This window comes from Canis lupus, chromosome 11 (genome assembly GCF_048164855.1).
Source record: "Canis lupus baileyi chromosome 11, mCanLup2.hap1, whole genome shotgun sequence".
Classification (NCBI taxonomy): domain Eukaryota; kingdom Metazoa; phylum Chordata; class Mammalia; order Carnivora; family Canidae; genus Canis; species Canis lupus.
In genome coordinates this window covers 31,447,723-31,474,393 of record NC_132848.1, presented here as the reverse complement: position 1 = coordinate 31,474,393, position 26,671 = coordinate 31,447,723, and the positions used below count along the sequence as shown (strand labels likewise).

Here is a 26,671-nt window from a genome sequence, read left to right as displayed (position 1 = left end):
TGCCAGGAGCAGACCTGACACATGAGTAGCTGTGCAGCAAGTGAGGGGCCCCTTAGCCCCCCACAGCCTCAGCTCTCTGGGTGAACAGAGCCAGAGGGTCCCCTGTGCAGGACAGCTGTACAGTCACATCAGATAACAAGCCACATGGGCCTGGTCCCTCAGGAGCTGTTGGTCGACACCAGACCACTGACAGCACCGTGCTGGCAGGTGCCCTGTGCCAGCAGGAGCCAGGTCTGGGAGCTAGAGGATAGGGCTGTGATGGAGGGGGATGTGGATAGTGCCCAGCGTCAGAACACCAAGGGTCTTATTACTCTCTGAACCTTAAAACATTGACCGGTCCTATCTTGTCCCACAGTCCTAACTAAGGTACATTGCATGCCAGCCAGGAGTAATTTGTAAGCTAGAATGTTGGCCCCAAAAAAGCAGGAGACTGGACTATTTCTGTGCTCTGTGGAGCTTATCTAATGGGGCGCCCGGGGGGTTCAGTCAGTTAAGTGTCCAACCCTTGATGTCAGCTCAGGTCCGATCTCAGGGTTGTGAGTTCAGGCCGCACATTGGGCTCCACACTGGATGTGGAGCCTACTTAAACAAAAATGAAAAACTGGGCTGCATGAGGATAGAGTCTAGAAGAGTGCAGAGGGGAATGACCCTGGCCTTGCCAGCCTTGAGAATGTTGTAGCTGACTCCAGGCTGGAAATCCTACCCTCTGATTTGGCCTGAACCAGGTAGAGGTCACAGTTGCCCAGCATTGTGAGTGCACTAACTGCCACTAGATTGTATACTTTAAAATGGCTAATTTTATGTGATGCAGGCTTCACCTCAATGTAAAAATAAAAGAACCGCTGCCCCTTACCGAGCATCTATTTTGTGGCAAGAACCATGCAGATGCCTTGTTTGTATTATTGCCGCTCCCTTGGGGCTGTTCTGCGGGGTGGCTGGTGTCCGCCCAGTCTTCAGACAGACACTGGCTCCAAGGGGAAGAGGCCAGGCCAGCTGCTGGTAACGGAGGCGAGACTTCAGCTACTCCAGGCCCTTTGCTTCGTAGGTAAAGAATGTCTCTGGGAGGTTTGAGAGGAAACTGGTCCAGAAGGGCCCCTAGGTCTGGGACACAGGAGACAGATTTACTCTCCATTGTGTGCCACTTTGGAACCGTTTACATTTTGAACCATGTGAATGGTTACCAAAAGATAACAGAGTCAACAAGGGACATTTTCTTTACAAAAATAAAACACTATCACCACCATGTCATGTCAAAAACAAGCACCATAAGGCCAGGGCTGCTGGATTCCTGGCCCCATTCATTGCATAGGTAGACAGAGTTGAGAATTAAATGACATGTACTGTACGATTCCATGTAATGGTGTACGTAGGGCATCAGAGCTGTAAAGACTGTATTGGGGCACCTGGGGGGTTCAGTGGTTGAGCATCTGCCTTTGGCTCAGGTCATGATCCTGGAGTCCTGGGATCAAGTTTCACATTGGGCTCCCTGCCCAGCGGGGAGTCTGCTTCTCCCTGTCCTCTGCCCCTTTCCCATGACTCGTGCTCCTGGTCTCTCTCTCTCTCTCAAATAAATAAAATCTTAAAAAAAAAAAAAAGTGTACTGGTGGTTGCCAGGGCTGTGGGAGGGGAGAGTGGGGAGTTAGAGTTGTAGGTTTACAAGATGAAAAAGGTGGCAAGGATGGCTGGTGGGGATGGCTGCACAACACTGTGAGTATATTTGATGCCCCTAAATTATACACTAAAAGATGGTTAAGATTGCAAGTGTTATGTGTATTTTAACATAATTAAAAGAGTAAATATACAGAGATAGAGTACAGCACCCCCCCCCAAAAAAAAAAAAAAAGCATTAAATGACAAAACGGGACAACGCAGGTAGCCATTCGCACACGGCCTGGCCCTCCTTGGGTGCCCAGAAAGCATCTGTCATTCTCCTCCTCCTCCTCCTCCTCCCTGGCTCTTCCTGCCCTGGCTCTTCCCACCCTGGCCCCGCACCACACACCTGCACGCAGCTATCTGACTTTGTCCATCTGGCACCCCGCCGCCCCCCCCCAACACACACACACTGTGACTTGTGCTCTCTCCTCTGCAGAGAAGGCAACAGATGGCTCCCTGCAGAGCGAGGACTGGGCCCTCAACATGGAGATATGTGACATCATCAACGAGACGGAGGAAGGGTGAGGCCTGCAGGAGAGACTGGAGTGGGGATGGGTGGGCCCAGGGATGGCCGGCAGCAGCCCAACCTGCCCTCCCCTCTGGAGGACTCCTGTCCCATCCCTGCTGTGGCACACAGGTAGACCCTGCTGGTGGCCCTTGGTACCAGGAGGGCTGCAGACATCGTCCAGGTCCCACCCTAGGCAGAAGTGTGGTGTTTTAGGCATTTGGGAACCAAAATCCCACCCAACACTGTCATTAGACGGACCAGAGAGAGACACGCCCCTGGCAGTTGTCAGGCCACGCGTGTTTCTCAGTGGTGGCCTGGTCAACTAGACCCCTTAGAACATCCCTGGGCCACATCCTCCAGGACAAGGCCAGCTGGCAGCCCCTGACATTGGGACATGGCCCCAAGCACCGTTCTGCATTCTGTGGCCTGGAATGGGCAGGGGGGGACTCCCAGCTTTCTCTATGAGCAATAGACTTTCATTTCCTTAAGATTGGGGTCAGGGGACACAGAGAAGACAATGACAGTAAAGCAGAAATGAGAACCCATCGGCGTTAGCCTCGCCTCAACATTTCCAGTATGCAGGTCACACCGGGGCGCATGCTGTGGTGGAGGCATCGTGGCCGTGGGTTCTTGGTCTCTGACTAGCTGTCACTGACCAGCCGTGTGACCTTGGGCAAGTCACTGTACCTCCCTAGGTCTTTATCCTCAGAGGTAAAGCTCTTTTAGATTCTTCCAGCAATAAGCCCAAGGTCCTGAATGGGGCAGAGAGGCCAAGCAGGGTCAGTGTCCTTCTCAGGAGAACCCAGAAAGGATGGGATATGGTGTGACCACTATAGCCATCAGGAAGGACGGCCTGACAAGGCCTTTGTTCTGGAAAATCAGAACAGCCGGAGCAGGACCTCTTCCATTCTCACTGGGATAATCCAGTTGGCCTGTGAGGTCCCTCTTAGCCAGGTAGTGCTTTGTGGGGAGAGGGGCCGGCTGGAAGCAGGCAGTGAGCAAGGAGCACCCAGCTCAGCACACAGTGGCTGCAGGCAGCTTCTGCATCCCCAGTGGTGCTCGGGGCTCTTGCCAAGCAGCTGGTAGAGGACACCTGCGCCACCCTGGCCTCCTGTGCATCAACTGGAGAGCGGTGAGCAGACGACAACAGCACTGAGATACGAGGACCAGACGAGGACTACCGAGATAAAAGGTGGAGGGCAGGGATGCTCACAGCCTCTGGGAAGGCCTGGGGGCTTCATGGATGTCCTTGGAGAAGCAAGCCCCCGCTTCCTCGTAAACATTGGTGGAACTGGGGCTCATGCGAGTGTGGGTTCAGTTGCTGCCGTTGATGTGAGCACTACCTGTGTTGCAGGCGCTGCATGAGGCACTAGGGACCAGCAGTGAGCAAAGCAGATGGGACCCTTGGCCTCACCAAGCTTGTCATCTAAACTCAAGTCTCTGGTCTACCCCGCACAGTGTTGTGGCCTCCTTGTCATCCACTCTGTGCTCCTGACCTGTTACTAGACACAAGAGGCCCCACAGCCATTGCACCTCAGCCAGGACTTCTGATTCCCAGTCTCTATGGGCCCCTCTATGAGAAGCGGAGACAGGTCCCTTTAGAGAGCTGAGGCTGCAGGCGAGGAGTTCTGAGGGTGAGGAGGGGCCCCAGTGCCCTGTCCTGGGAGAGGGGCCCAGCCCGCCAGAGAAAAATGAACATACAGCATGTCCTCTCCGTCACAGCCTTGATTAGGCCTCCATGGATCCTTCCCTCCTTCCCTGCCGCCTTCACCCATGTTGGGGGGCCCGTGTCAGGGTTTCTGCCTTTCCTGACTTGACCTTGACAGGGTCAGCACTGAACAGATGGCTGGCAGACATCCGGCCACAGGAGACATAGGAATCGTTGCTCATGCTCCTGGAGCGGGCTGGGCTCTGTCAAGGCAAAGTGTCAAAGGAGATGCCATCCCTGCCCTCTGGGAGGCACCTCTTTAGCCAGGCAGCACCTGGGTAGGAGCCACAATGCAGTGCGCACCAGGGAAATGGGGGACTGGGACAGCCTTGGGTGAGGCAGGTTTTAGCTGTGCCTTCACCAGGTAGGCATGGAAGTTGGGGGCCCCAAAGCTTTTTAGGCCAGAGCAGTTGGGGCCACATGGACTTCACCCAAACAGTGTGGAAGGACAGGACGCAGGGGTGAGGCAGTTCTGGTGGGGTGGGCGATAGGGTGGGGGTTCAGGCTGCCGCCAAGGCCTTCAGGGCTCCCTCCCGTACTTGGGTGTCTCCATCCTGCCTACCATGACCACTGGGCCTCTCCAGCCTCTCCCTCTGCCTCCCCACTCGGCCTCCCTTCAGTCCCTCCCACCCCTGCCTGAACCACTTCCCTTGCCGCCCACAGCTGTCTCCATCACTTCCTCACACCCAGCTGGGATGCCACCTCCTCTGAGAGGACTCCCCTGAGCCCCCTCCCCAACAGCCACTCTGACTGCAGGCCTCTCTCCCTCCCCACATGGATGTGGGTCTCCCCGGGACACGTGGTCCTTGAAAGCAGAGCCGCGTGTTCCCCAGAGTGTCCCCAGCACCCAGCATGGTGCCAGCATGTGTGGCTACTTAGACGAGTAGAAGGATGTGGCAGGGAGGCCAGGGAAGGGGCACTGGGACTCTATGCCTGCAGGTGACTGGTTCTCAAACCTCAGTGTACAGGGAGCCCCCGGGGGCATGGTGAGCACACAGCCTCCCCGAGGGCTTGGCTCAGGGTCTAGGCTGGGAGCCTGGGGCTTACGTGTTTGACAAACCATCATGCCTCCCCCGCCAGGGGATTCTGGTGCAGGGGGTCCAGGGTCCATACACGGAGAATCCTTGCCAGGTATTTTGTGACCTACTGAGGACTTCTGGGGGCCAGGCAGTTTGTGTAGTGATTCAAACCTACGTGTTCAACAGGACACAGGACAAATAAATGCCATGGCCTGTGTTCCATGCCTCCTCACCTTAGTTAGGCAGGCAGCCCCATGTGTTGGATAAGAAGGTTCCATTCCTCAGCCCATCTTTCCCTTTGTCCTCCTGCCCAGTCCCAAAGATGCCTTCCGAGCAGTGAAGAAGAGAATCGTAGGAAACAAGAATTTCCATGAGGTGATGCTGGCTCTCACGGTGAGTGCCCTGTCCATCCGTGTGTCCATGGTAGAACCACACCTCCCCCCAGGCCCAGCAGGACTCCAGCCGCCCTGGGGCTCCTCTTGCAAGGGCTGGGAAGGAAAGGTCTGCGGGCGAAGCGCTGTCCTGTGTGTGCTAGCAGATGCAGAGTGGCATGAGAAGCCACTTGGAAAAGTTCTCTCCAACCTGCTGGCCTGGGGAACAGACTGAGGGGCCCACATCTCTCCAGAACGGGTCACGGAGAGCTTGTGCCACAGAACCTGCCAGGTGACATAGAAGCTCAGTAAACCCAGACGTTGGCAGGGCAGAAAGCCTGGCAGGCCACACTGGGTGCTGACTGGCCCTTGGATGCCCTGAAAAATGAACATAAAGCAAATCCCAGTGGCTGAGGACAAGCCAGGCAAGAGGGGACATCCTGGCTGTCTCAGGAGTTTGGCTGGGATGGAGATGAGAGCACTGTGTCCCAGCCTCCCCTACAGCAGCACTCGCATCCAGGGAGTCTGGCTACGCTGAAAAGGCACTCGTGCCCAGCAGTAGGAACAAGAAGCAGGGAGGGAAGTTCAGTGCCTTTTTCTGGGGCTGCAGGGTCACCAACTGATTATGAAAGTTCACTTTGGTTTCCACTTGGAGAGCTACCCGCCCCCTGAAGTAGTCACTTCAGAAGCAGCATCAGGATAGGCACCCCTCAGTGGGGGCCGCTAACCAGCACACCAGCCCCCGAATCACGGCACGGTCCCCGCTTCTCTGGGTTCCAGAGTCTCCCTCTAGGGAAACGGTCCCCCTCTCAGCCCCTCTGGGATGGAGACCGAATGCGAGGATGGGGTCCTGGGCGCTCCCCCTCCCCTCATGAGTGCTCATGGGTGCCTCCCGGCCTCCAGGTCTTAGAAACCTGCGTCAAGAACTGCGGGCATCGCTTCCACTTGCTGGTGGCCAGCCAGGACTTTGTGGAGGGCGTGCTGGTGAGGACCATCCTGCCCAAGAACAACCCCCCCACCATCGTGCACGACAAGGTGCTCAACCTCATCCAGGTGAGTGCAGGCGGGCAGGCCGGGAGGGCGTTGGAGGCTGCCCCGCCATTGTTGCTCTTTTCCCCTTTGCTTCTGTCTGTTTCTCCTGCGGGGCCGTGTGGGGCCGTCTTGTTTATGCATTCACTGAAGGGTCTGAGTGTGGGGTGGCCTTGCTTGGCAGGGCCGTAACCCAGACACCAACAATCAGGGAGGGACTTTTTGCTCTCTGGGGATGGGCAGGCGGCTTACCAGGGAGACGGTGAACAGTGGTTACCGGCCGTGTCCCCTTCTCCCCTCTCAGTCCTGGGCTGACGCGTTCCGCAGCTCACCTGACTTGACAGGTGTGGTGGCCGTGTACGAGGACCTGCGGAGGAAGGGCCTGGAATTCCCGATGACCGACTTGGACATGCTGTCACCCATCCACACGCCCCAGAGGGTGAGGAGACGCCACCTGGGGAGCAGTGTGAGGGAAGGTGGGGGATCACCACCCACCCCACTGGCCTCGCTGATCCCACCTTCCACCATCTAGACCGTGTTCAGCTCTGAGGTACCATCAGGGCAGAATTCCGTGGGCACTGACGCCAGCCATGGAGGAGACTCCACCCAGCACACCACCTCCCTGCCCATCCCGGCCACGCTCCCCAGTGACACACCCATCACACCCACCGCTGAGCAGGTAAAGAAACCTGAGTCAGAGCCACGCGTGGGTCAGGGAGGGCCCCTCTCGGTATGTCATCGTAGCAGCCCCATAGGGTATGTATCATTCATCCTGTTTCAAAAATGAGGCTTAGACAAACTCCTTTGCCCGGAGCCACACACAGGTCCTCAGAGATGGTGGTGGGATTCAAGCTCAAGGGTGCCTGACTCCCAGCAGGCTCTGTCTTGCACCCCAGCCAGCGGTTCTCCAAACTGTGTACTGTGTACCGTGTACCCCGAGGAGCCCTTGAGGCAGCATCCAAGAGGGGGTGGGGTGGGGAGTGCCCAACAGGCAGCCTCTTCAACCACAGCACCTGCATTTTCTTTGTGGGATTTATGTGCTCAAATAAGATTCCATTTGAACAGAGGTTCTGGCTAAAAAAACAGTTTTAAACTTATCTGCACAAAAAAATTTTTTAAACTCTTCCTTATGATGCTTCCCACATAAACCTCAAGAAGGTTTGAGGTGTAGTGTTAGATGCCGGGGGCCGGGGCAGGTTTTCCTAGGGCTGTGTGTGTAGCTTTGCAGGCTCAGCTCACCCACCAGAGACCCATAGCACGCTGACTTAGCTTCTGCTCCTCTCTCTCTTCCTCTGAGAGCAGTGGGTCAAGACCACCTGCTGAGACTGGCCACCCCAACAAGGGATGTCTGCCACTGTGACCAGTGTGTGTTGGGTGCACGCTTGTTCTATTTATTTATTTGTTTATGGATTTAAATAATCTCTACACTCAGCGTGGGGCTCAAACTCACAACCCTGGGATGAAGAGCTGCATGCTGTTCTGACTGAGCCAGCCAGGTGCCCCAGTGCACTCTCATTTTAGACATGGCTGTTGGGATGCGGGTCAAGGCCTTGTGTTGTTGGGGTGCCCCCTTTTGAGACGTGGTAAGAACTCCAGAGCCATCATATCAGCTAAGTGTGAAAACTTAGCTGCTAAAGGTACAGGGGAGGGATGCCTGGATGGCTCAGCGGTTGAGCATCTGCCTTTGACTCAGGGCCTGATCCTGAATTCCCAGGATTGAATCCCACATCGGGCTCCCTGCGTGGAGCCTGCTTCTCCTCCCTCTGTGTCTGTGCCTCTCTTTCTGTGTCTCTCATGAATAAATAAATAAAATCTTTATTAAAAATAAATAAATAAAAGTACAGGGGAGAGAGACGCAGGTCTGTGATGGAAACAAAGTGAAACCTGACCTTCTAAAGTGCATCCACTGTTCTCCTGCACTCTCATTTGGATTTATGAACAGACCTGCCAGCGTCCCTTCCCATCCCAACCTACCTGAAGAGAAACTTTTGTATTTGATATTTTTTTTAATATTTTATTTATTCATGAGAGACACAGAGAGAGAGAGAGGCAGAGACACAGGCAGAGCGGGAAGCAGGCTCTATGCAGGGGGACCCCGACATGGGACTTGATCCCAGGTCTCCAGGATCACACCCTGGCCTGAAGGTGGTGCCAAACCGCTGAGCCACCCGAGCTGCCCTGTATTCGATATCTTACAGCAAGTTATAAACTCACCTCCCAGAGTTACAAGTATTACTAGAAAAGTTTTCCCAACTGGACAAAAAATTAAAGGTACATAAAAATTGTAAAATCACCCCACAATCCAAATTTTATGTAACCAGGTTATGATTTTCATCAATTTGCCTGAAGTCTAACCTCTGTGTGGATTAAGACTGGTTACATCCACTGCCAGAGGCTCTTGCTAAACAAAACCAGGTAGGGGTTGTTAATTTGCAGCTCCCCTTTTGTCTCCTGGGGCGTAGGAAGGCTTTGAGGTAGGCAGTGATAGCACTCCCGGACTCCATTGTAATTAGGTCCCATCTGACCCGGACATGCTGGGCTTGTGGTCAGTAGTCTTTCCACTAATTTACACCGAGAGTGTTCAGTTAGGCCAAACACCAGATGTTTTTGTGGGGTTTGGAAGGGATCTGTGAATCTCGGTGGATGTACTACTTGTCTGAGCCCCCATTTCTTTTCACCTATAAAGTCTGGGATAGTGATATGTGCTTTGTTAAGACTATGGTAAAGTTTAATTAGCAGTAAAATTTAAATGCTCGGCACTTCATAGGTGGTCAGTAAATGGTAGGTGCTATCAGGCATCGTGAATTTAATATAGTAACATTCCTGTTCTGAAATCAGCTAGGTCACATGCATCTCTCCAAGTGTAGGCCACTTAATACTAGACCCATGCGGTATTCCATGGCAAGGGATTCTTTGTCCAGATTAATTTAATTTTTTAAAGATTTTATTTATTCATGAGAGAGTCAGAGACACAGGCAGAGGGAGAAGCAGGCTTCATGCAGGGAGCCCGATGTGGGACTCGATCCCGGGACTCCAGGATCACGTCCTGAGCTGAAGGCAGATTCTCTACCACTGAGCCACCCAGGCATCCCTGTGCAGATTAATTTTAGAACTTCCATACCGATCACTTCCTGGACATTCACAGTGTCCACAGTGCTCCTGAGGACACCACCCCACAGAGCCCCACAGCATAAGACACTGGCCCAGTGGCCCTTCACCACCTCACCTGTGTGGAGACTGTGCAACATGATTTCCACCAATTGCCCAAGCCAAGACCTCGGAACCCTTCAATCACTGAAAATCTGCTGACATCTTTTTAACGTGTACTAAATCTGAGTATCATACTCCAGTGGGGGAGTGGCGCTGGAACTCACACTTGGGAGAGTCTGGGATACCAGAATAGGCCAGGAGTAGCAAACCAGGAACAAGACAACATCTTGTCCTCACAGGACGGGAGAAGGGAGTAAAAATCCTACCGTCCTAGGAGAAGGAGGAGTAAGATCCTGTCACTCTGGGAGGGAAGCAGGCCTCCTGACTCTCTCATCTCCCTGTGGCTGGGAGCTGCCCCCCCCGGGGCCTCGTTAGCTGCCACCTGGGCCCCAGGAGCTGCTAGCACCCTCCAGCCATATCTGTGCTGCACTTAACTCTCAGCTCCACTCCTTTTGGTCTTCCCTGACCCAGGCTCCCCAGTTTAGAGATGGTGACGGTTGGTAGCACCTCTTTGAGGGGGTCTGGGGGCGAGGGGCAGCCCACGCGAGGCCTCCTAGTGCAGGGCTGTGGCTCAGGAGCCCAGAGGGTACTTGCGGTCGGCTCCTCTGGGGGCCCTCACCCCTGCCCTGGCTACTGGTGCCAGACTCTCCTTGGCGGCGGTGGTTGGCTCTGGACGCCTGGCTTAGCTCACCATGGCCCATGGTGTGTTTCAGATTGCGAAGCTGCGCAGTGAGCTCGAAATGGTGAGTGGGAATGTGAGGGTGATGTCGGAGATGCTGACGGAGCTGGTGCCAACCCAGGCAGAGCCTGCAGACCTGGAGCTGCTACAGGTGAGCCCCACCTTCCCCACCCATGCCACAGTTTTTGTGACTTACTCTGAACAAGAAGAGGAGGTTGAAATCACAGTGGAAGAGGTTGAAATCAAGGACTTTGGACTCCCTCACATGGGAATTCGGAGCTCTAGCATTTCCTGGTTTGAACAAAATAGCTCCTCTTGCCTCAGTCTCCTCATCTATAAGATGGTTCTGATTTCCCCCTTTCAGAACACAGAGCTTAGCAGGCAGGGGTGAGAGCAGCTCCAGCTTTGAGAGGAGAGGGCAGCTGGTCTTGGGCCCCGGGGCTGGTGGGAGCCACAGGTTTTTGCTCTAGGTGTCATGCAATACTCCCACAGTCCCATCCACAGCTGGGGACCATTGAGGCCCCACCCTACCCATGGAGGTTAGTTCACAGAGGTGCCAAGAAAGCTGGGAGACCCCAGGGCCCAGGAGTCCCCAGGTGTGAGTGATTGGGTTTTCCTGGTGACAGCTCATAAGTAATGAGCACCTCTCATGCACTGGGCTCTGATGTAAACACCTGATAGACATACATTCATTTCATCCTCACCACACCCCACAAGAGGGAGGTACTGTCATTATCCCTGTTTTCTTGATCAGCATACTGAGGCAAGGAGAGGTCATGGAGTATGCCCAGGGTCACATGGCTAATAAGCAGCAGAGCTGGAATTTGGACCCAGGAGCCTGGCTCCAGTTGCTGCTCTTTTGCTCTTAAAGGGCAGGAGGTGGGGGGTGGTGTAAGGAAGTGAGTACAAAGCCACAAGTGTGCTTGGTCACAGGAGGAAGAGAGGGGAGGTCTACAGGGTGTTGCAAGTCACTCAGGCCCGCCCTGCCCCACATGAAGGCAGATGAGGAATTTCTAGGAGGAGGTGGGTAACAGGGTGCAAAAGAAACCAATGTCAAGAGCAGAGCAGCGTCTGGTCCTCGTGGTGCCTCCTGGAGAAAAGTGCCAACGACTTTGCACCTTGACATGTGACCCAGGCATCTGTCCACCTAGTGGCTTGAACCTGAAGAAAGAGTCTGTCTTACAAATGAAAAACTTACACTGCTGTGGCTTTTCATTTTTTTCTCTTGCCCAAAGGAGCTTAAATATATAACTTAATGATTAAAAATCAATCAACAACATGGTGACTAAGTACAGTATGGGATCCTGGAGCAGAAGGACGTTAGTGGGAAAACAGCAAGGCTGAAGAAAGTCTGGAATTAGTTCATAGCATTGGCTCAGCGTTAATGTCTTCAGTTTGATAAATGCCAGACTGAGGAGAAGCCGCATGAAGGGTTCACAGGAACTTTATTATCTTGGCAGCTTCTCTGCAAATCTGAAATGATTCCAACATAAAAAGTATTTAAAAAGGAATTAGGGAAGGGGCACCTGGGTGGCTCAGTCAGTTAAGCATCTGCCTTCAGCTGAGGTCATGATCTCAGGGGTCCTGGGATCGAACCCCACGTTGGGCTCCATGCTCATCGAGGAGTCTGCTTCTCCCTCTCCCTCTGCTCTTCTCCACACCTCATGCTCGCTGTCTTGCTCTCAAATAATTTAGGGAGGGATCCCTGGGTGGCGCAGCGGTTTGGCGCCTGCCTTTGGCCCAGGGCGCGATCCTGGAGACCCGGGATCGAATCCCACGTCGGGCTCCCGGTGCATGGAGCCTGCTTCTCCCTCTGCCTATGTCTCTGCCTCTCTCTCTCTCTCTCTCTGTGACTATCATAAATAAATAAGAATTAAAAAATAAAATCTTTAAAAAAAAAAAAAAAACAAATAATTTAGGGAAAATAATGAGGGAAAAATTCAAAATCGGAGTTTGCAGGTAACAGCTAGAGTGGTCTGGTTTAATTTTTTGTTTTGGTTACCAAAAGATCCTGGTCCTCCAGAGAAGTTACGCTTTGTTCCACTGTTCCAAAGAGAAGTTACGCTTTGTATTCTTGGTTTTTCAACCAAGCAAAGGTGGCAATGAGAATTCGGCACAAAGCCAGGTTAAACCAGCTGCTCTGTCTTGCGTATGGCTTGTCTGCTGCGTGTTCGGTGTTGGCGTAGATCACTGGAGGTGGGATCCAGAGGCTTGTTTATGGAACCCTGAAAGCTCTCCCTGTGGAGCTTGGAGTCCGGTTTGGAAGCCCCTCCATCATCCAGGGTGGCACAGAGGCTGGAGCCCGAGCCCTGGCCTTGCTCTGGGCCCTGGAGCTGTGACCATCTCTCTTCCTCCACCTGCAGGAGCTCAACCGGACGTGCCGCGCCATGCAGCAGCGGGTTCTGGAGCTTATCCCCCGAATCGCCAATGAGCAGCTCACCGAGGAGTTGCTCATCATCAACGACAACCTCAACAACGTGTTCCTGCGCCACGAACGGTAGCCCACCACACCCACCACCACCACCACCACCAGCCTCTGGCCAGCTGCCCTAGCCCATTCCCTCCCCTGGCTCCCTCTCTACACCATCTAAGCTCCTCTCGCCTCCCTCTCAGACACTAGACCGCGTGCCTTCAGCTCTCTCCTTCCCCAGTGGGCATGAACTTGACCCCGCCTTCCAGCCACTTCTCACTTTGCCAGAGTGTGCCCTGCCCCCCGTGCCTGCCCCCTGTGCTGCCCCCGTGTCCCTGCACACAGGCCTGCTCTATCCTTGCTCACTGTCCTTGCTCACTCCACCGCTGCCTGGCTCTGGGGCCGTGGACCTGCTACTTGACTTAACTACGGCTCTTTGACTCTTTGCACATTACATGACACTCACTTTAGCAAGAAATGGATTCATTAGAAGAGCCTTTATGAAACGGATAGCTTTCAGAATCCTAAGAGTACAACAGCGAGTCCCACCCGCAGTGTGGGAAAGAAAGATCCCAGGACAGCTCAGAGGTCTCGGGGCAGAAACTCCTGGACCATGACTCTAGGGTGCTGCCTTCAGGAAATAAGCCTCAAACACTTACCCACTATCTGTCACTCTGTTCAAGAGTCAGCTCTCCAAGAGAGCCTGATTGGCTCAGCTCCATTATACCCACCAGTTAGGGAAGGGAAGAGGGCCCCTTGAAGGCAGTCGCACCAGAATCACAGGAAATGGGAGACGAGCAGCACCCCAGAGGGCACTCAGGTGCTATTACAGAAGGGGCACCAGGCTCTCTCTGTATCTGAAAATGAGGTTCATGGTGGTGCCTGCCCCGTGGGGTGACTAAGAGTCTACAGAGTGACACCTGTAAGCACTTAGCAGCCAGTGGAGTCTGGGCCAAGACAGTTATCCAGCCTTCACCAGTTCATTTCCTGTCTTTATCCAGCAAGACACTGAGTGATTCTGAGTCAGTCTAGAAAGGGGAGGGACCCCTGTGGGCCACAGCTGCCCAGCACTTCCTGCTTGCTGGCCCAGTAGAATAGAAGAGTCCCTTTCTGCCATTTTGGGGTGTGGGCTGAGGTGGCCCAAGGGCCCAGTCTGGGGATGACTGGGGCCTCTTGACACCCACAGGCATCAGGCCTGACCTACGCCTGCTGCCTCCTAGTTCCCTATCCTACTCATAGTGTCTTCACTGGATCCTTGTGTCTGAGAGGCAGGTTTCTCTATCACCCCCTTGGAATAGACAAGGAAGCTGAGGTTCAGAGGTGGCGTACCCACAGTTACTCAGTAGGTGATAGGGCCGGGCCTCAGCAGACCACAGCTCTCTCCAGCCACCTCAGCAGCCTGTTGGCCTGTCAGAGGCTAATCCCAGTGGCTCCATGATGCAGCATAAGAGATGTGCTGACACCACTCAGGAGAGCCACTGACACGTACTCACGTCAGTAGGCTCACTCACCACTGAACACATTTGATAAAACAGCACTTACCTTGCCGTGTGCCGTGCATCTCCACTTTCCTCTTTGTTCTAGCCTGTTCCTGTTTGTTAGTTTACTGCCGGTCATGACAAGTGGCCAGAGAATTGATCATTCGATTGAGACACTCTGACAAGCAAATGAGGAGCACTGTTAACAGTTGCCCAGGGATAGCAGGTGTAAACTGGACCTGTCACCCTAATCCTGACCCACTACCATTGATTTGGAGGCTGGCAGTGTGAAGAGCTCTGCCTGGCCTGTGCTGAGGGGGCCTCTCTGCCTCTCTGACTGCTCGTTTCTGTCTTCATAGGTTTGAACGGTTCCGAACAGGCCAGACTGGCAAGGTAAAGGCACTTTTCTGGGCCCAGATCATGCCTTTGTTGATGGGAAAGAGGAGGAGGGCTGTGCTCACCTCCCTCCCTGGACATCCAGCATAGGATGTGCCTCCTTATCCAGGCTCAGAGAGAAGTCCCCTTCTCGTGTTTTATGTCACTGTTCCTTTAAGGTAACTAAGGCTTTGCCACCAGGTGATGCCCAAGGTTCTTCCCCACCTCCCAGGGGGTGCAGCTGAGCTAGAGGCAGAGTGGGGATGACTCCCTGATTCCCTGTCCTGGTTACTGGGGCACTTGTGGCACTGGGGCACTCCTTGAGCAACGGTGGCATCTCCCTTCTCCCCAGGCCCCACGAGAGGCCGAGGCGGCGGCTGACCTGATCGACATGGGCCCTGACCAGGTGGCCACTGGCAGCCTCTCGTCCCAGCTGGCAGGAATGAGTAAGTGCAGTGTGCCCCTTCTGGCCGAGGGCACATCATGTTGCTGTGGGCACCCCTGCAGCTTGGAGGTGCCCTCCTGTTAGACTGGTGGAGCTGGAGTGCCAGCAGCACAACATCAGCCCAAACCTCACCTTACCAGGCTGAGCCCCACTGCAAGGTTGGGTACCCAGGACTGAACGCAGGGGGCTCTCCCCCACAGCCTGCAACTCCCAAGCCCCCTTGGACCTCAGAAGCCCACTGCTCTGTGGTCGCCCCTCAACACCGAATCCTCTGTGATATGAGCCATCTGGGTGAGCTTAGGCTAGTCACTTGAATGTCCCGTGTCCCCTTAGCTCCTGTGTAACGGGCAGGAACGGGCCCTTCCTCCAGGATCACCGTGAGGACTGGGTAAGCACACGCATGAAGGGGGCCCAAGGTGTGCACCCGGGACATGCCAGCAGTTGCCATCACCATCACTGTGATGAGTCTCCCTGCTGCTGGCTGCCTGCCAGTGCCAAGCCCTAGGAAGTCATCAAGGGCCTGCTCTGAACTGCTACAACTAGGCTGTTTGAAAACGCCGCCACACGTCTGATCACTCACCCAATGCTCAGCCATGTACTGTGCCAGATGTGCGAGGCAGGTTTCCTGTTCTCACAGCTGCCCTGGGCGGGGACCTGTGCCTCCACCATAAGGAGAGGAAGTCACATGGCCGCGGTCCCTCAGCCAGCAGGTGGCCTGCCCCAGCCATACACCTGCACTGTCCCCACCCCCCACCCTGTGCTTCTCCAGAGTCCTCCCTGGGCCTGGCAGCTCAACTGCTGCTTAGCATGCAGGGACCATTGGTGGGCCCTTCATGTGTCTTTCTGTCCCCGCAGACCTCGGTTCCAGCAGCGTAAGGGCTGGCCTGCAGTCTCTGGAGGCCTCTGGCCAACTGGAAGGCGAGTTTGACATGTTTGCACTGACCCGGGGCAGCTCTCTGGCTGACCAACGGAAAGAGTGAGTGGCCCCGGGCCCAGCCTGTTCCCTGCAGTTTGGGCTGCTCCCTGTCAGGGCAGAGCCGCTCAGGATCCCTGAACCCAGCTGCTTGGCACACCACATGGAAGGGCGCACAGCCCCCTGCCCTCTTCGGGATGGCAGAGCTGCTATCTTCTAGATCAGTCCCTTGTGGCCTAGATACCCTGCAGCCAAGAGGCAGACTTGGTGCCCCCTGGGCAGGCCTGGGCGAGGGAAGGGTCCCCTGTGCCTTGATGAACCACCATATGCCAGAATCTTACATAATCTGATCAGAGGAGGAAGGCAAGGCCCCAGAGGGCTGGGTCATTTGCCCCAAGTCAGGCCGTTGATCCTTGGCAGCACTAGGTTGAGAGCCCAGGGCTGCTAGTTCCATAACTGCATCTCTAGCCTGAGCCACCACCACTACATGGAGGCCACACAACAGGCCCTCCAGGGCAGGCAGGGAAGATCCCTGAGAAGACCTCGGGGACTCGTCTGGTCATTTGTGATAATCCCTAGCCACCCTTAACTTTCCCCCCAAAGTCCCTATGGCTCCACTGGGCCTACCCCTCTGCACTGGAGCTGGGGTTCTGTCCTTGCCTGGGAAGTGTTTTCAGGGAGGTGCTTTCAGCAGCCAAGGCTGGCCCTTTGCCTCAGCTTCTCGGGACTGGCCCCATACAGGTGTGTCAGGAGAAGCTTTGCTTGCTATTCTCAGCCCTTGGTTCAGGACCCAGGACCAAGCTGTGGGCAGCCAGGATTTACAGCCAAGGAGAGCTCTAGAGTAAGGGATTCCCTCACCAGTTGCCCCTTGCTCCCCAGTGGTCATTGTGGTCATTTGAATGGCCTTCACCTCCCCACCTTGCCCTATCTGGGAACTGTCAGTGGGCCTCCGGGGGCCCTGGAATGTCCTCACCACACCACAGCCAGGTCAAATCCGTTAGGCTGCAGCCAGCCTGGCTGCATGGGGCTACTCAGCCCTGGCAGCTGACCGTAGGCAGCCCGGGCTAGGAGCTGCATCTTTGGGAGTCTGCACACCCAGGCTGCGGTGCTCAGGGCCCAGCAGCTCACGGTTGCCATGGAATTTGGGGCACTGTGAGATCATGGTGTGGAGGGAAGCTAATGAGTCCAGTGGGATTTGCAGCCTGGAGGGTAGTCCAGCTTGCCATCCTGGCTGAGGCCTGCTTTTGTGCCATCGCTTCTTTGGGGAATAGGCCCTGGGGACAGAGAAAAGCCTACCTAGTCCCTGCTCTCCAGAGCCTGCAACCTCATGGGAAATAAGATGCACAGACCATTGCCATGCCACACTACATGCTGTCCTGGAGGGGTAGGCCAGGCACCGCGGACACACGTCGTGGCAGGCAGCTCTACAGAGGGGGCTCAGGGCTGGACCTCCAGGATGAGAGTCAAGAAGGCCATTTCAGGCTAAAGAACAGTGAGTACAAAGCTCAGAGGCAGGGGGAGCATGAGATGCCAGGGGAGGGCACATCCTGTATATACATTCTTGGGTCATGGGTCCTCGCAGGCCCTCCTGGGGACTAGTTTCCCCCACAGCAAAAAGCACCCCACAGGGATGAGAGTGCCCTAACATCGAGTTCCTTTTTGTTCTGCTTGGTAATTACCCGCCCCTCCCCCCCCCCAGCTTCAGCTGGATCTTCTAGCCCTGACTGGCCTTTGGACTCCCCTCCTCTATCTGTTTCCCAGGGCACTTGAATCCTCTGAGGCCTCTTCTGCCCACCTGGTGTCTGACCCACACCTCCCTCTGCCTCTCTGGCTCCCACTTCCCTCTAATTTTTTTTTTTATTTATTTATGATAGTCACAGAGAGAGAGAGAGAGGCAGAGACACAGGCAGAGGGAGAAGCAGGCTCCATGCACCGGGAGCCCGATGTGGGATTCGATCCCGGGTCTCCAGGATCGCGCCCTGGGCCAAAGGCAGGCGCCAAACCGCTGCGCCACCCAGGGATCCCTCCCACTTCCCTCTAATCTGTACCAGCTCTGCATCTCCTCACCAGGAAGCTGGCTCCTTGTGAGTCCCTGTTTCTGCTCCAGCCTCGACGGCAGCTGCCACCATCGTGGCCTCTAGCTGACCAGGCCTTTCCACTTGGGACGCCAATGAGAGCAATAGGGAACATCTCAATAAGCCAGACTCAGAGTGCCTTAGCCAGGCTTTGCTGGAAGTGGATTGCTCTTCCTCGCCTTCTTCTGTATCATCATCCTGGGGACACGCTCCACTCCCCCCCCCCCCCGCCCAGTGCCACTGTCATCCAGGTGGCACTAGCTCCAGCCCCTGTCCACCAGCCCCCCACACCCCTCTGAGGGGTAGCCGTCCCCACTCCTGCCTGCACTGGATGTTTGCAGCAGACACCGGCCCAGCATCTACAGCTGGGAATGGGCCTTGTGGGCTTCCTCTGGTGGGAGTGTCTTCAGCCCTCCACTGCCACAGGCTTGGCCCAGGGGACAGCCAGGCTTCGTCCTCAGGGCTCTATGGGTTGGAGAGACACAGAAAAGCAGAGGTGGGGGATGTAATTGGGAAAGAACATGTAGTTCTTTTGAGTGAAGAAAAGGATCAGTTTCTGTATGTTCGTAGGGCTGGACGTGCCTTACTCTACTTTTTTTCCATGACACACCTGCCGTGTCTCAGAGGGAAAGCAACATGGCTACTTCCGTAGCCTGAGTGGGCAGGTCTTCCCTGGGTCAGAACGTATGGCTCAGTCTTAGCCATCACTTCCTCCTCAGCGGCTCTCACTGCCCAGAGTCAGCCAGGCCTGCAAAGCTGCTGTCCAGGAGGGCGTGAGCACCCCGCCTGCCACCCCCACCACCACCCCCTGCACAGCCCTGCAGATAGTCCGAAGCTCACCAGTGGAAGGAGCCACGTAACTGGGGGATGAGCTAGCTAATGCTTGCACTCTCCTGGCCAACTCTGCATCCTGCAGGAGGTAGTGGGTGGCAGGGCTGTCAAAGTAGCTGCCTGGGAATTCGGGGTCTTACTCAAGAGGCCATTTGAAGTGCCAGGTCTCCCCCATTCCCAGGAAGGCCATTTGGCATTGCAGGGGTTTTATTCAACGGGGCCCCAGTTCTGAAGCCTTGACCTGGCCCACCCCTAAGTGCAGGGCTTTTTCTTCTGTGGCTGCGATTGTGTGAGGCACTTCCCCTCAAGGCTGGGCTGGGACATTGCTGAGCCCTCCCCTCCTGCTGATGCTTCAGAGGGAGAATAAGTACTCTTTCCCAGAGTCAGGGCTGGGTCCCCAAGGCCTCTGGCGCCCCCCCCACCCCCCCGAGATTCACCTCAAACACAGCAAACACCCTCCCGGTGCTCTGTGCCCTGCCTGGCTGGCTGGCATCACCCAGGAATTTAGAGGCCCCTCCACCAGGCTACCAGAGCAGGGCAGGGCAGGGGAGAGCTTCATGCTGGAGAGCCATGCGGGATGGCATCCCACCCAGCCGTCTGCATGGCTGTTTTGAGTAGCAGAAGGGAACTCCCCATCCAAAGGTGGCCTTACGCAGAACCACGATTTATTACATCACAAAGTGGAAGCTCCTCAAAGAAGGTTCTGGAGATACAAATTCTCCATGGGCATGGGGCACTGGGGCTATTTCTTATCCCTGGAGTGAGAGCCATTGGCGGACACCAGCCTCTGTCACCTCAGCCTTGCCGCCACCTGTCATAGTCACATGTCTGAGCCCAGGTCAACCGTTACCCAGGCAGGTCCACACAGGATGTGAGTCTGGCTCGTCCCCACCCACCCCTGCATCCCATCATACCTGGTACAGCAAGGGCAGCATTCATGGTTGTGGGGGTCTCTGTGTTTCAGGGTGAAATATGAAGCCCCCCAAGCAAGAGATGGTCTGGCGGGAGCCCTGGATGCCCGACAGCAGAGCACTGGAGCGGTAAGCAGAGGGTCCGCTACCACCTTGTCCAGAAGGAAGGCCAGGGAACACCTGCCCACCGGCCTCCTGGTGCACTGAGCCCTGGCCCCTTCCTCACGTGGTTCTGCAGTTGGCCCTTTGCAGCTAGTGTGGTGATTCCCACTTCACAGTGAGGAAGGGCTGGAGCAAGGACTTGGACAGCCCGAGTGTGAGCCAGAGAGCTGGACTCCGTAGCCTGGGCTCCCATCCCAGCGCCACGGCTTCCCAGCTGTGCGTCCTGAGGCACAACGCCAACTTGAGTAACGGCCTTGGGTAGGATGCGTTGGAGGGGCGTTCAAGGTGCTTGGCGGAGTTAGAGCTCTGTCAGCATCCTCCAGAGACCTGTTGTCTGCAGGAGTGTGGACAGAGAGGCCCAAAGGACAGACCCTAAAGCTGCAGGGGGCCATCTGGGAACCATTTTAGTTCCATCGAAGTGCTTGGCCATATGGGGGACTGTTAGCCAGGTGCCCAGTGGGCACCCTCTCTGGGCGACTGCTCCACCTTGGCAGGAACTCCAAGTATAGTTCTCATCCCTTTGAATTCATCCCTGGATGCCTTTGGGGTGGCGAGAATTCTTGTTCCGGTAAGTGTAGCTCCTGGGGAGGCAGTTAGAAACGGCAGGGCCCGGGGGTCGGAGAGGCAGGAGCAGCGAAGGGTTGGCAGAGGAGAGGGCCGGTGACAGCACGGGCCTCTGAGGCCAGGGGGTGGTACTGAGTGACAGGAGACAGAGCCTGAGGGACAGCTAGGAGCCTCGTGTGAGGTGAAGGTCATGGTCCGTCTTGAGTGGAGGGGAACGTAGAAAGATGAAGCTGCCCATGATGCCTGCGGGTAGGGCATCCCAGCGACTCCCCAGAGGTGTCCCCAGCATCTCAGGAATCATTCCCAAGTCAGAGCAGAGCAAGACCCGGCACTATGGAGGCAGGAGCAGCTCGAGCTTCACACGCCTCCCACACGTGCATGTACTGTGCCCGGGCACCAAGCAGAGCACACTCACACCCGTGTCTCAGAGCCTCTTATTCTTTTCCTTTGTAAGTGGTCATCTGTGCAACCTGTGCCCTGTGTGTGCCTCTCTGAGGCCTCACACAGACCCTCAGGGCATCTTACTATCCTCCTGGGCAGATGAGATCCACTGACAGGCCAAGTGAGGCAGCAGGTTTAACATTTTTAGTGCAGCGCCTGGCACAGAGTAAGGCCTTTCACCTTCCCAGTGCTGCTGGATGCTTCTCCCCACCTACAGGCGGGAAAACCAAGGCTTGGTTTTGCGAGGTTGTTTGACAGCTGCTGGTCTTTCTGGCCCCACAGCCAGTGCTGGTAGTAAGAGCCCCAGATGGCTGCAGAGTTCTAAGGAACACAGGCGAACTCTCCAGAAAATCTGGCTCCTGGAATCCAGATGAATGTGAACACTCTGGAAGCCTGCAGGAAGCTGTTCCCTCTCGGGCCACCTGGTCTCTCGGGGGCAGAGGTTAACTCTACAGCCAACCCCTTCTAGTTGCAGCTGCAGGAGCTGCTGCCCAGAGACAGGTGTCACTCACCCAGGGACACACAGCAAGGGCCACACACGTCAGGGGCACCAAAGAACTAGAACCTGGATCTCCTACACCACCTTGCAATTGCAAGTTAGCCAAAAGGAGAAAACACACACCTCTACTTGCCAAAAAGCAGAAGCTGCTGAGTTACTGTTTATTCCTCTGATCACTCGAGAAATTTAAGCAGCTTCCATCAGATGAGGGTATGATGTTCTTAAAACTGTCCATAACCACCTGCTCCCAAGGTGTGTACATCTGGCTGGGTGGTTGTAAGGCTTTCTCCCACTAACTGTCAGGCTGGGTTCCAAGCAGCAAAGTACAGCATGGAATCCAGAGCCAGCTCTACAGGCAGCCAGTGTTTGCCCCAGGCTTCATGAGTCCCGCGACTGGGGGTGCTGGACAGCGTGTGCCACTCTGAGCCGGTCTGTCCAGGGCTGGGGAGGCAGGACTCCAGTCCCCCTCTGCCACCCATCATCCGGGTCCTCAGGAATCCTGTTTGCCGGTCGATAAACACAAGGGGACTGAGTAAGCCAGTGTTCCAATCCCGGGACACCCATCAGAGTCCCCGGACAGCCAGGGGACTGGCTAACAGCTGCCTGCATGCTGGGATTGCTCAGGTCTGTCCCCAAGATCATTCTGGAAAGGGAGGAGAAGCTTTGCCCGGCACATTCAGGACTCTGGGGTCCCAGGGCCTCTGTAGAGACACCCTCTGCTGCTTCCTGGTCCCCTTACCTGTCACCGCAGCACCAGTACCTGCACAGGTGTGCATACACACATGCATGCACACACACACCCATACACATGCGAGGCCTCCTAAGGTGGTAATAGGCCTACCTACTTAAAAAGGAGCGTCCACGTTGGAGAAGGCTGCCAGCATACCAGTGGCCCTGTCCCTGCCCTTCCCACCACAGCGTGACCTTTTCTCACCCAGATGGGAGGCAGCAGTGAGAAGAGCCTCAGTGCCTGGATGATGAGACAAGGCATGGTGAGGAGAGACCAGGCTGGCTGACCCCGAAAGCCAAGGCTGCCACTAGCAGGGGTTCCACCTAGGGGGTGCTGTTAGAGGGGGTGGGACCGTTAGGAATGAGGGGTGCTGTGGGTACCCCCCACCCAGCACTCAGCGCAGTCCCACCCCCTCTGCCCCCGCTTCCAGGGCTCCTTGGGGCCTGCTTCCGGCTCCTGACTGGCTCCTGACTTGGAAGCAAGGCCAGGTGGCCCGCCTGGCAGCTGGGAGGTGACGGGCTGTCTGGTTTGGGCCTTCTGGGCTGAGTGCCAGCAGAGTGCTGAGTGGGGAGGGAGCTGGTGTGGGCAGCTAGAGGATGTGCTGCCGCCGGAAAGTGGGCTCCTGCTCCGCTCCAGGCCCTGCTTCCACTGGGGCCCGCTGGTGCTGGGGACAGTGAACTTGGGGACAGAACTGGCTTGGCTGGGGATGGACTGTCATCTCTCTCTCTTCCCAAAGTAGCTGAATAGTACCTTGCGCTTCTCAGCACCTCCCCCTGCCAGAGTCCTTCTGTCCGTCCCCTCCTTTCATTCCCACAGCAGCCTGGACAGTAGGTACAGTAGGTAGGTACGAGTGAACTCTGCAGATGGGGGAAGCCGGGTCAGAGAAGTAACCTGCCCAAGCCACACGTGTGAAGGGCCAGACAGACTGCCGTCTCCGACTCTGTCCCAAAGCCTCCCCCCGGTCCTCACACCATAGAAGGAAGCCCCCAGCCCCCGTGTTTGTGGCACAGAGCCAAAGGCCCTGTGAGCGGCCACACAGCCCCCGAGTCAGCAGCCTGGCCTGTCTGGGCACTTGGGCACCTCCCTGCACTCCGGCGCTTCTCCGCCCCGCCACCATGAGCTCAGAGTCCCCAGAGGGGCCGGGAGACAGGCCGGCCGCCCCTGGCCCAAGCCATTCCCTACCCCACCCCTGAAGGCCAGCTCCTCCCTGGACTTCAAATACTCTTCCATCAGATGCTCCTCCACACGCTTGGCATGTGGCAGCAGGGGGGTCCGTCCCTTCCTCACGTCCCCCCCCCCCCCCCGCCTAGCTGCTGGCCCTGCGTCCCCCTTGACCACAGCCCAGCACGGTGGCAGGAGCCACGTTGGAGGGGTTACCAGGATCTTGACCTCCCCAGAAGGGTGTGGGGCACATGTGGCCCCACTTCATAAGTGAGGAAGCTTGAGGGTTGGGGGTGATGCCATAGGCCGGCCAACCTATGGGCCCCAAGCTTATGGGGCCTTCCACCCAGTGCACTGCCCCTCACTGCCGTTCCCCCCCCCCCCTTCCTTCCAGATCCCTGTCACCCAGGCCTGCCTCATGGAGGACATCGAGCAGTGGCTGTCCACTGACGTGGTGAGTCGGGGGCCCCCCAGCCCAGAAGCAAAGCCTCGGGCGCATTCCTCATCCACCTGACAGCTGGCCCCTGTTTCTCTCATGAGGAAGTGACTGGTCACGGGGCTGGGGCAGGGTGAACAGCGACAAGGACAAGGACGGGAGCATCCATGTGGGACACCTCCCACCACCCGCCCACCCCCTCGGGGCACTCCCTTCTGAGGCGGCCTGGGCACTGCACACCTCACAGCTGCCTGAGCCACCATGGGTCCCTGGGAACGTCAGCCCGAGGGGAGGAGGGGGGCTGAGGGTAAGCATGGCAGCGCTGAGCCCCCAGGCCTGTCCGCGAGGCACCTGCAGCAGCCCCGTCTTACAGACCAGGAGACTGCTGAGCCCCGGAGGAGGCAGGGGCCTAGGCTGTCTGCAGAGCCCTGCGCCTCCCCACCCCACCCCGCCCCGAGCAGAAGGGGCAGCCAGCCTCCGCTGTCCCATCCGGGCTCCTTCCCCCGCATCTCCCGCCCCCACATTGGGCACCAACAACCAAGGGCCTGAGTGCTCCCAGGCCCAGAGGCTGCCTTCTGCCAGCGGCCAAGGCTGTGTTTCTGCCCCAGGTCAGGCAAGGGCCCATGTCAGGTGGACACAAAGGCATCCTCACCCCACCTGTAGCCTGTGTGGTCCCCACCTCTGGGTCCCTTCCCACCACAAGGGCAAGTCTGCCCACCTACACCGGGCAGGAAAGGGACTGCTACTTAGGATCCAGGGGCTACACACCCCACCCTGGGCTTGGCACTCAGTGTGATGACCGTCTTAGCTTCTCGACAACCAGTTTTACCAAGCGGGAAACTGAGGCATGGAGCAGTCAGGTGACACCCAAGTCTGCAGCTCAGGAAGGGGTGGGGCCGAGGTTCGGGTCCTGGGCCCAGCCAGAGGCTGAGTCCACCCTTACCCCCACCCCACGCCCGCCGGGACCACTGTGGTAACCTCTGCCTCCTGCCTTCTCAGGGGAATGACGCGGAGGAGCCCAAGGGCGTCACCAGCGAAGGTAGGATGCCCTGCCCGCCTGCCCGCCTGCCCCTCTCCCCTGTGGCCGCAGAACCCACCCTAGTCCCCTTCTTGTTCCTGTAGAATTTGACAAATTCCTGGAAGAACGGGCCAAAGCTGCCGATCGGTTGCCCAACCTCTCCAGCCCCTCAGCCGAGGGCCCCCCGGGTCCTGCTCGTGGCGCTGCCCCTCGAAAGAAGAGCCAGGAGAAAGAGGACACGCTGTTTGCCTTATGAGCGGGGGGGTGGGGGGGCCTGGAGCCTGCAGCCCGAGCCCCTGCTGCTCTCATTCCCCTTGGCCAGGGCTGCTTTCCCTCCTTTGGTGTTAAGGCTGCGTTGAGGATGGCTTCTTACCCCTTCTCTCCTCCTCGACGATGGGCTGACCCAGCCATGCTGGGCCTCGCCACTTGGGCTGTGGAGGGGCAGCTGGATGAATTGGGGTAACAGGACAGGTCCCCGTTGGGAGCTGGACCCCCCTCTGCCTCCTCCTCTGCCTCCTCCTCTGCCCCAACCGACCACTACTTTGCTGAAAACCGGGAGGTCCTGTGACAGACAGGCTGGCTGCCGGGTAGCCCTGGTGTGACTCCTTGCCCTGGGTGATCCCCTTCCTGGATGCAACCTCGGAGGAGCCCACACTGCTAGTCGAGGCCTGGCTAGGGGCCGGATATGGCACAAGCTTTGTCACAGCCCCGGGTCTGTTCCCCAGCACCTGCTTGTGGGGCCCCCAGGTTTGGGTAGCTGCTGAGGGCGGGGTGTGTGGCCCTCTGCCAAGCTGCCCGCTCTCCAGGTACGAAACTGCACACGGTGTGGGGAGGCCTCACCAGCCCCAGGCTGCAGAGGGGAGGCTTCCGGGGTTGCCCGCAGCACCCCAATGACCTCCACTGCCTTCCCTGCATCCTCGCTCTGTCCCTCCCAGGCGAGGCTCCCCCGGGCACTGGGCCCACCCACCTGTTGGCCGACCTTGTACTGGGAGAGGTGTCTTTTGTAACCCAATTAAAGGTAGAAAAGCATCCTGCTAGCAATGCCGTTCAGTCTCCAGCTGGGAAGTGGCCTCACCAGACAAGGACGGTTTGGGGCCGGGCTGGGGGCCACCCAGGAGCTAGGCACCTGCAGATGGCACAAGTGGAACAGCAGGATGGGGCATCCAGCAACATCTCTGAGCAGGTGCGGGCAGGTGCAGTCACTTGCCCTGCCAGGAGGCCCCACTACCATCTCCGTGGCATCCCTCCGTGCCGGGGGCACCTCCATACTGCTGGCTCCCTCAGACCGCCTCCAGCCCAGCAACGGGAAGCCCGTGGGAGTGGGTGTGACAGTGTGGACAGTCTGTCTGGGGCCCAGGTGCCAGGCACCACACTAGGCCACACGCAGGCTCATGGAGTTTGTCCTGTGATGCTGGGGAAGTGAAGTTACCGTCTCATCTCACAGGTGCCAAGTCTGTGACTCAGGGTCACATGAGCTGCCCCAGCCCAGAGAAAACCGCATAGCTGCTGTCATTTACCATGTGCTGGGCGTTGCCCTGTGCATTGGCACATTGTCCCCATTTTTCAAATGACAGCACCGAGGCTCAGATCGGGTGACTTGGCACACAGCTCGGGAGCTGAGCCACAAGCCAGGCACAGGGTGTCTGTTCTTATTCGATGCATGGCAATCTGAGAGCTTGGTCTTGAGGAGCCACCTTTCCTGGCTCCCCGAGAGTCACTGCTTAAGGCAGGCTGGAGTGTCATGGCCCAGCCCTCGGTGGGCTGCTGTGTGGTGAGAGCAGTTGAGCTGCCTGAAAGGTCAACCTGTGGAAGACAGCGGGGTCAGAAGCCCGGGGCTGGGAGGACCTGGAGTGTGGCCTGGGCCTGTCTCTGAGCAGCCACTGGCTCCCACCAGTGACAGGATGGTGGCACCAGTGATCTAAGGGCTGTGGCCTGAGCTGAGCGTGCAGGAGACTGAGCCCTGCCAGCCCACCAGGTGGAGGTAGGGCAAAGAACTCCAGGGACACCCCTGGGCCTGTCCATTCCCTAAGCAGGGGGGCAGGGGT

At 56.9% G+C, this 26,671-nt stretch overlaps 1 protein-coding gene and 1 long non-coding RNA gene across 6 annotated transcripts in view; one reads left to right on the top strand and one right to left on the bottom strand.

The window, feature by feature from the left end:
* Positions 1-25,655, top strand: part of TOM1 (target of myb1 membrane trafficking protein) — a 39,926-nt gene extending 14,271 nt beyond the window's left edge. The window contains exons 1-16 of one of the 3 annotated variants that reach the window (XM_072844178.1): positions 2,109-2,174; positions 3,516-3,795; positions 5,203-5,281; positions 6,163-6,312; positions 6,593-6,727; positions 6,821-6,967; positions 10,212-10,328; positions 12,541-12,674; positions 14,425-14,458; positions 14,793-14,886; positions 15,741-15,861; positions 19,669-19,744; positions 22,220-22,273; positions 23,567-23,626; positions 24,608-24,647; positions 24,731-25,655. In XM_072844178.1, the coding sequence (XP_072700279.1) occupies positions 5,267-5,281; positions 6,163-6,312; positions 6,593-6,727; positions 6,821-6,967; positions 10,212-10,328; positions 12,541-12,674; positions 14,425-14,458; positions 14,793-14,886; positions 15,741-15,861; positions 19,669-19,744; positions 22,220-22,273; positions 23,567-23,626; positions 24,608-24,647; positions 24,731-24,882 (1,329 nt within the window). In that variant the 5' untranslated portion in view covers positions 2,109-2,174; positions 3,516-3,795; positions 5,203-5,266 and the 3' untranslated portion in view covers positions 24,883-25,655. Of the gene's footprint in view, positions 1-2,089; positions 2,175-3,515; positions 3,796-5,202; positions 5,282-6,162; positions 6,313-6,592; positions 6,728-6,820; positions 6,968-10,211; positions 10,329-12,540; positions 12,675-14,424; positions 14,459-14,792; positions 14,887-15,740; positions 15,862-19,668; positions 19,745-22,219; positions 22,274-23,566; positions 23,627-24,607; positions 24,648-24,730 lie in introns of those variants that run through there. The other 2 variants (XM_072844176.1, XM_072844177.1) reach the window with 2 other exon arrangements.
* On the bottom strand, positions 11,367-19,365 carry LOC140642928 (uncharacterized). Of its 3 annotated transcripts, XR_012039294.1 has the most exons (6): positions 19,142-19,365; positions 18,196-18,338; positions 17,866-17,956; positions 15,466-15,539; positions 14,130-14,243; positions 11,367-11,650 (listed from the first exon to the last, which is right to left on the bottom strand). It is a non-coding gene; the product is annotated as an uncharacterized lncRNA (long non-coding RNA). The 3 variants fall into 3 exon arrangements; XR_012039293.1 differs by lacking the exon at positions 17,866-17,956 and having other exon boundaries at positions 11,369-11,650; positions 19,142-19,362; XR_012039292.1 differs by lacking the exons at positions 15,466-15,539; positions 17,866-17,956 and having other exon boundaries at positions 11,373-11,650; positions 19,142-19,354.
* Positions 25,656-26,671: the final 1,016 nt, after the last annotated feature.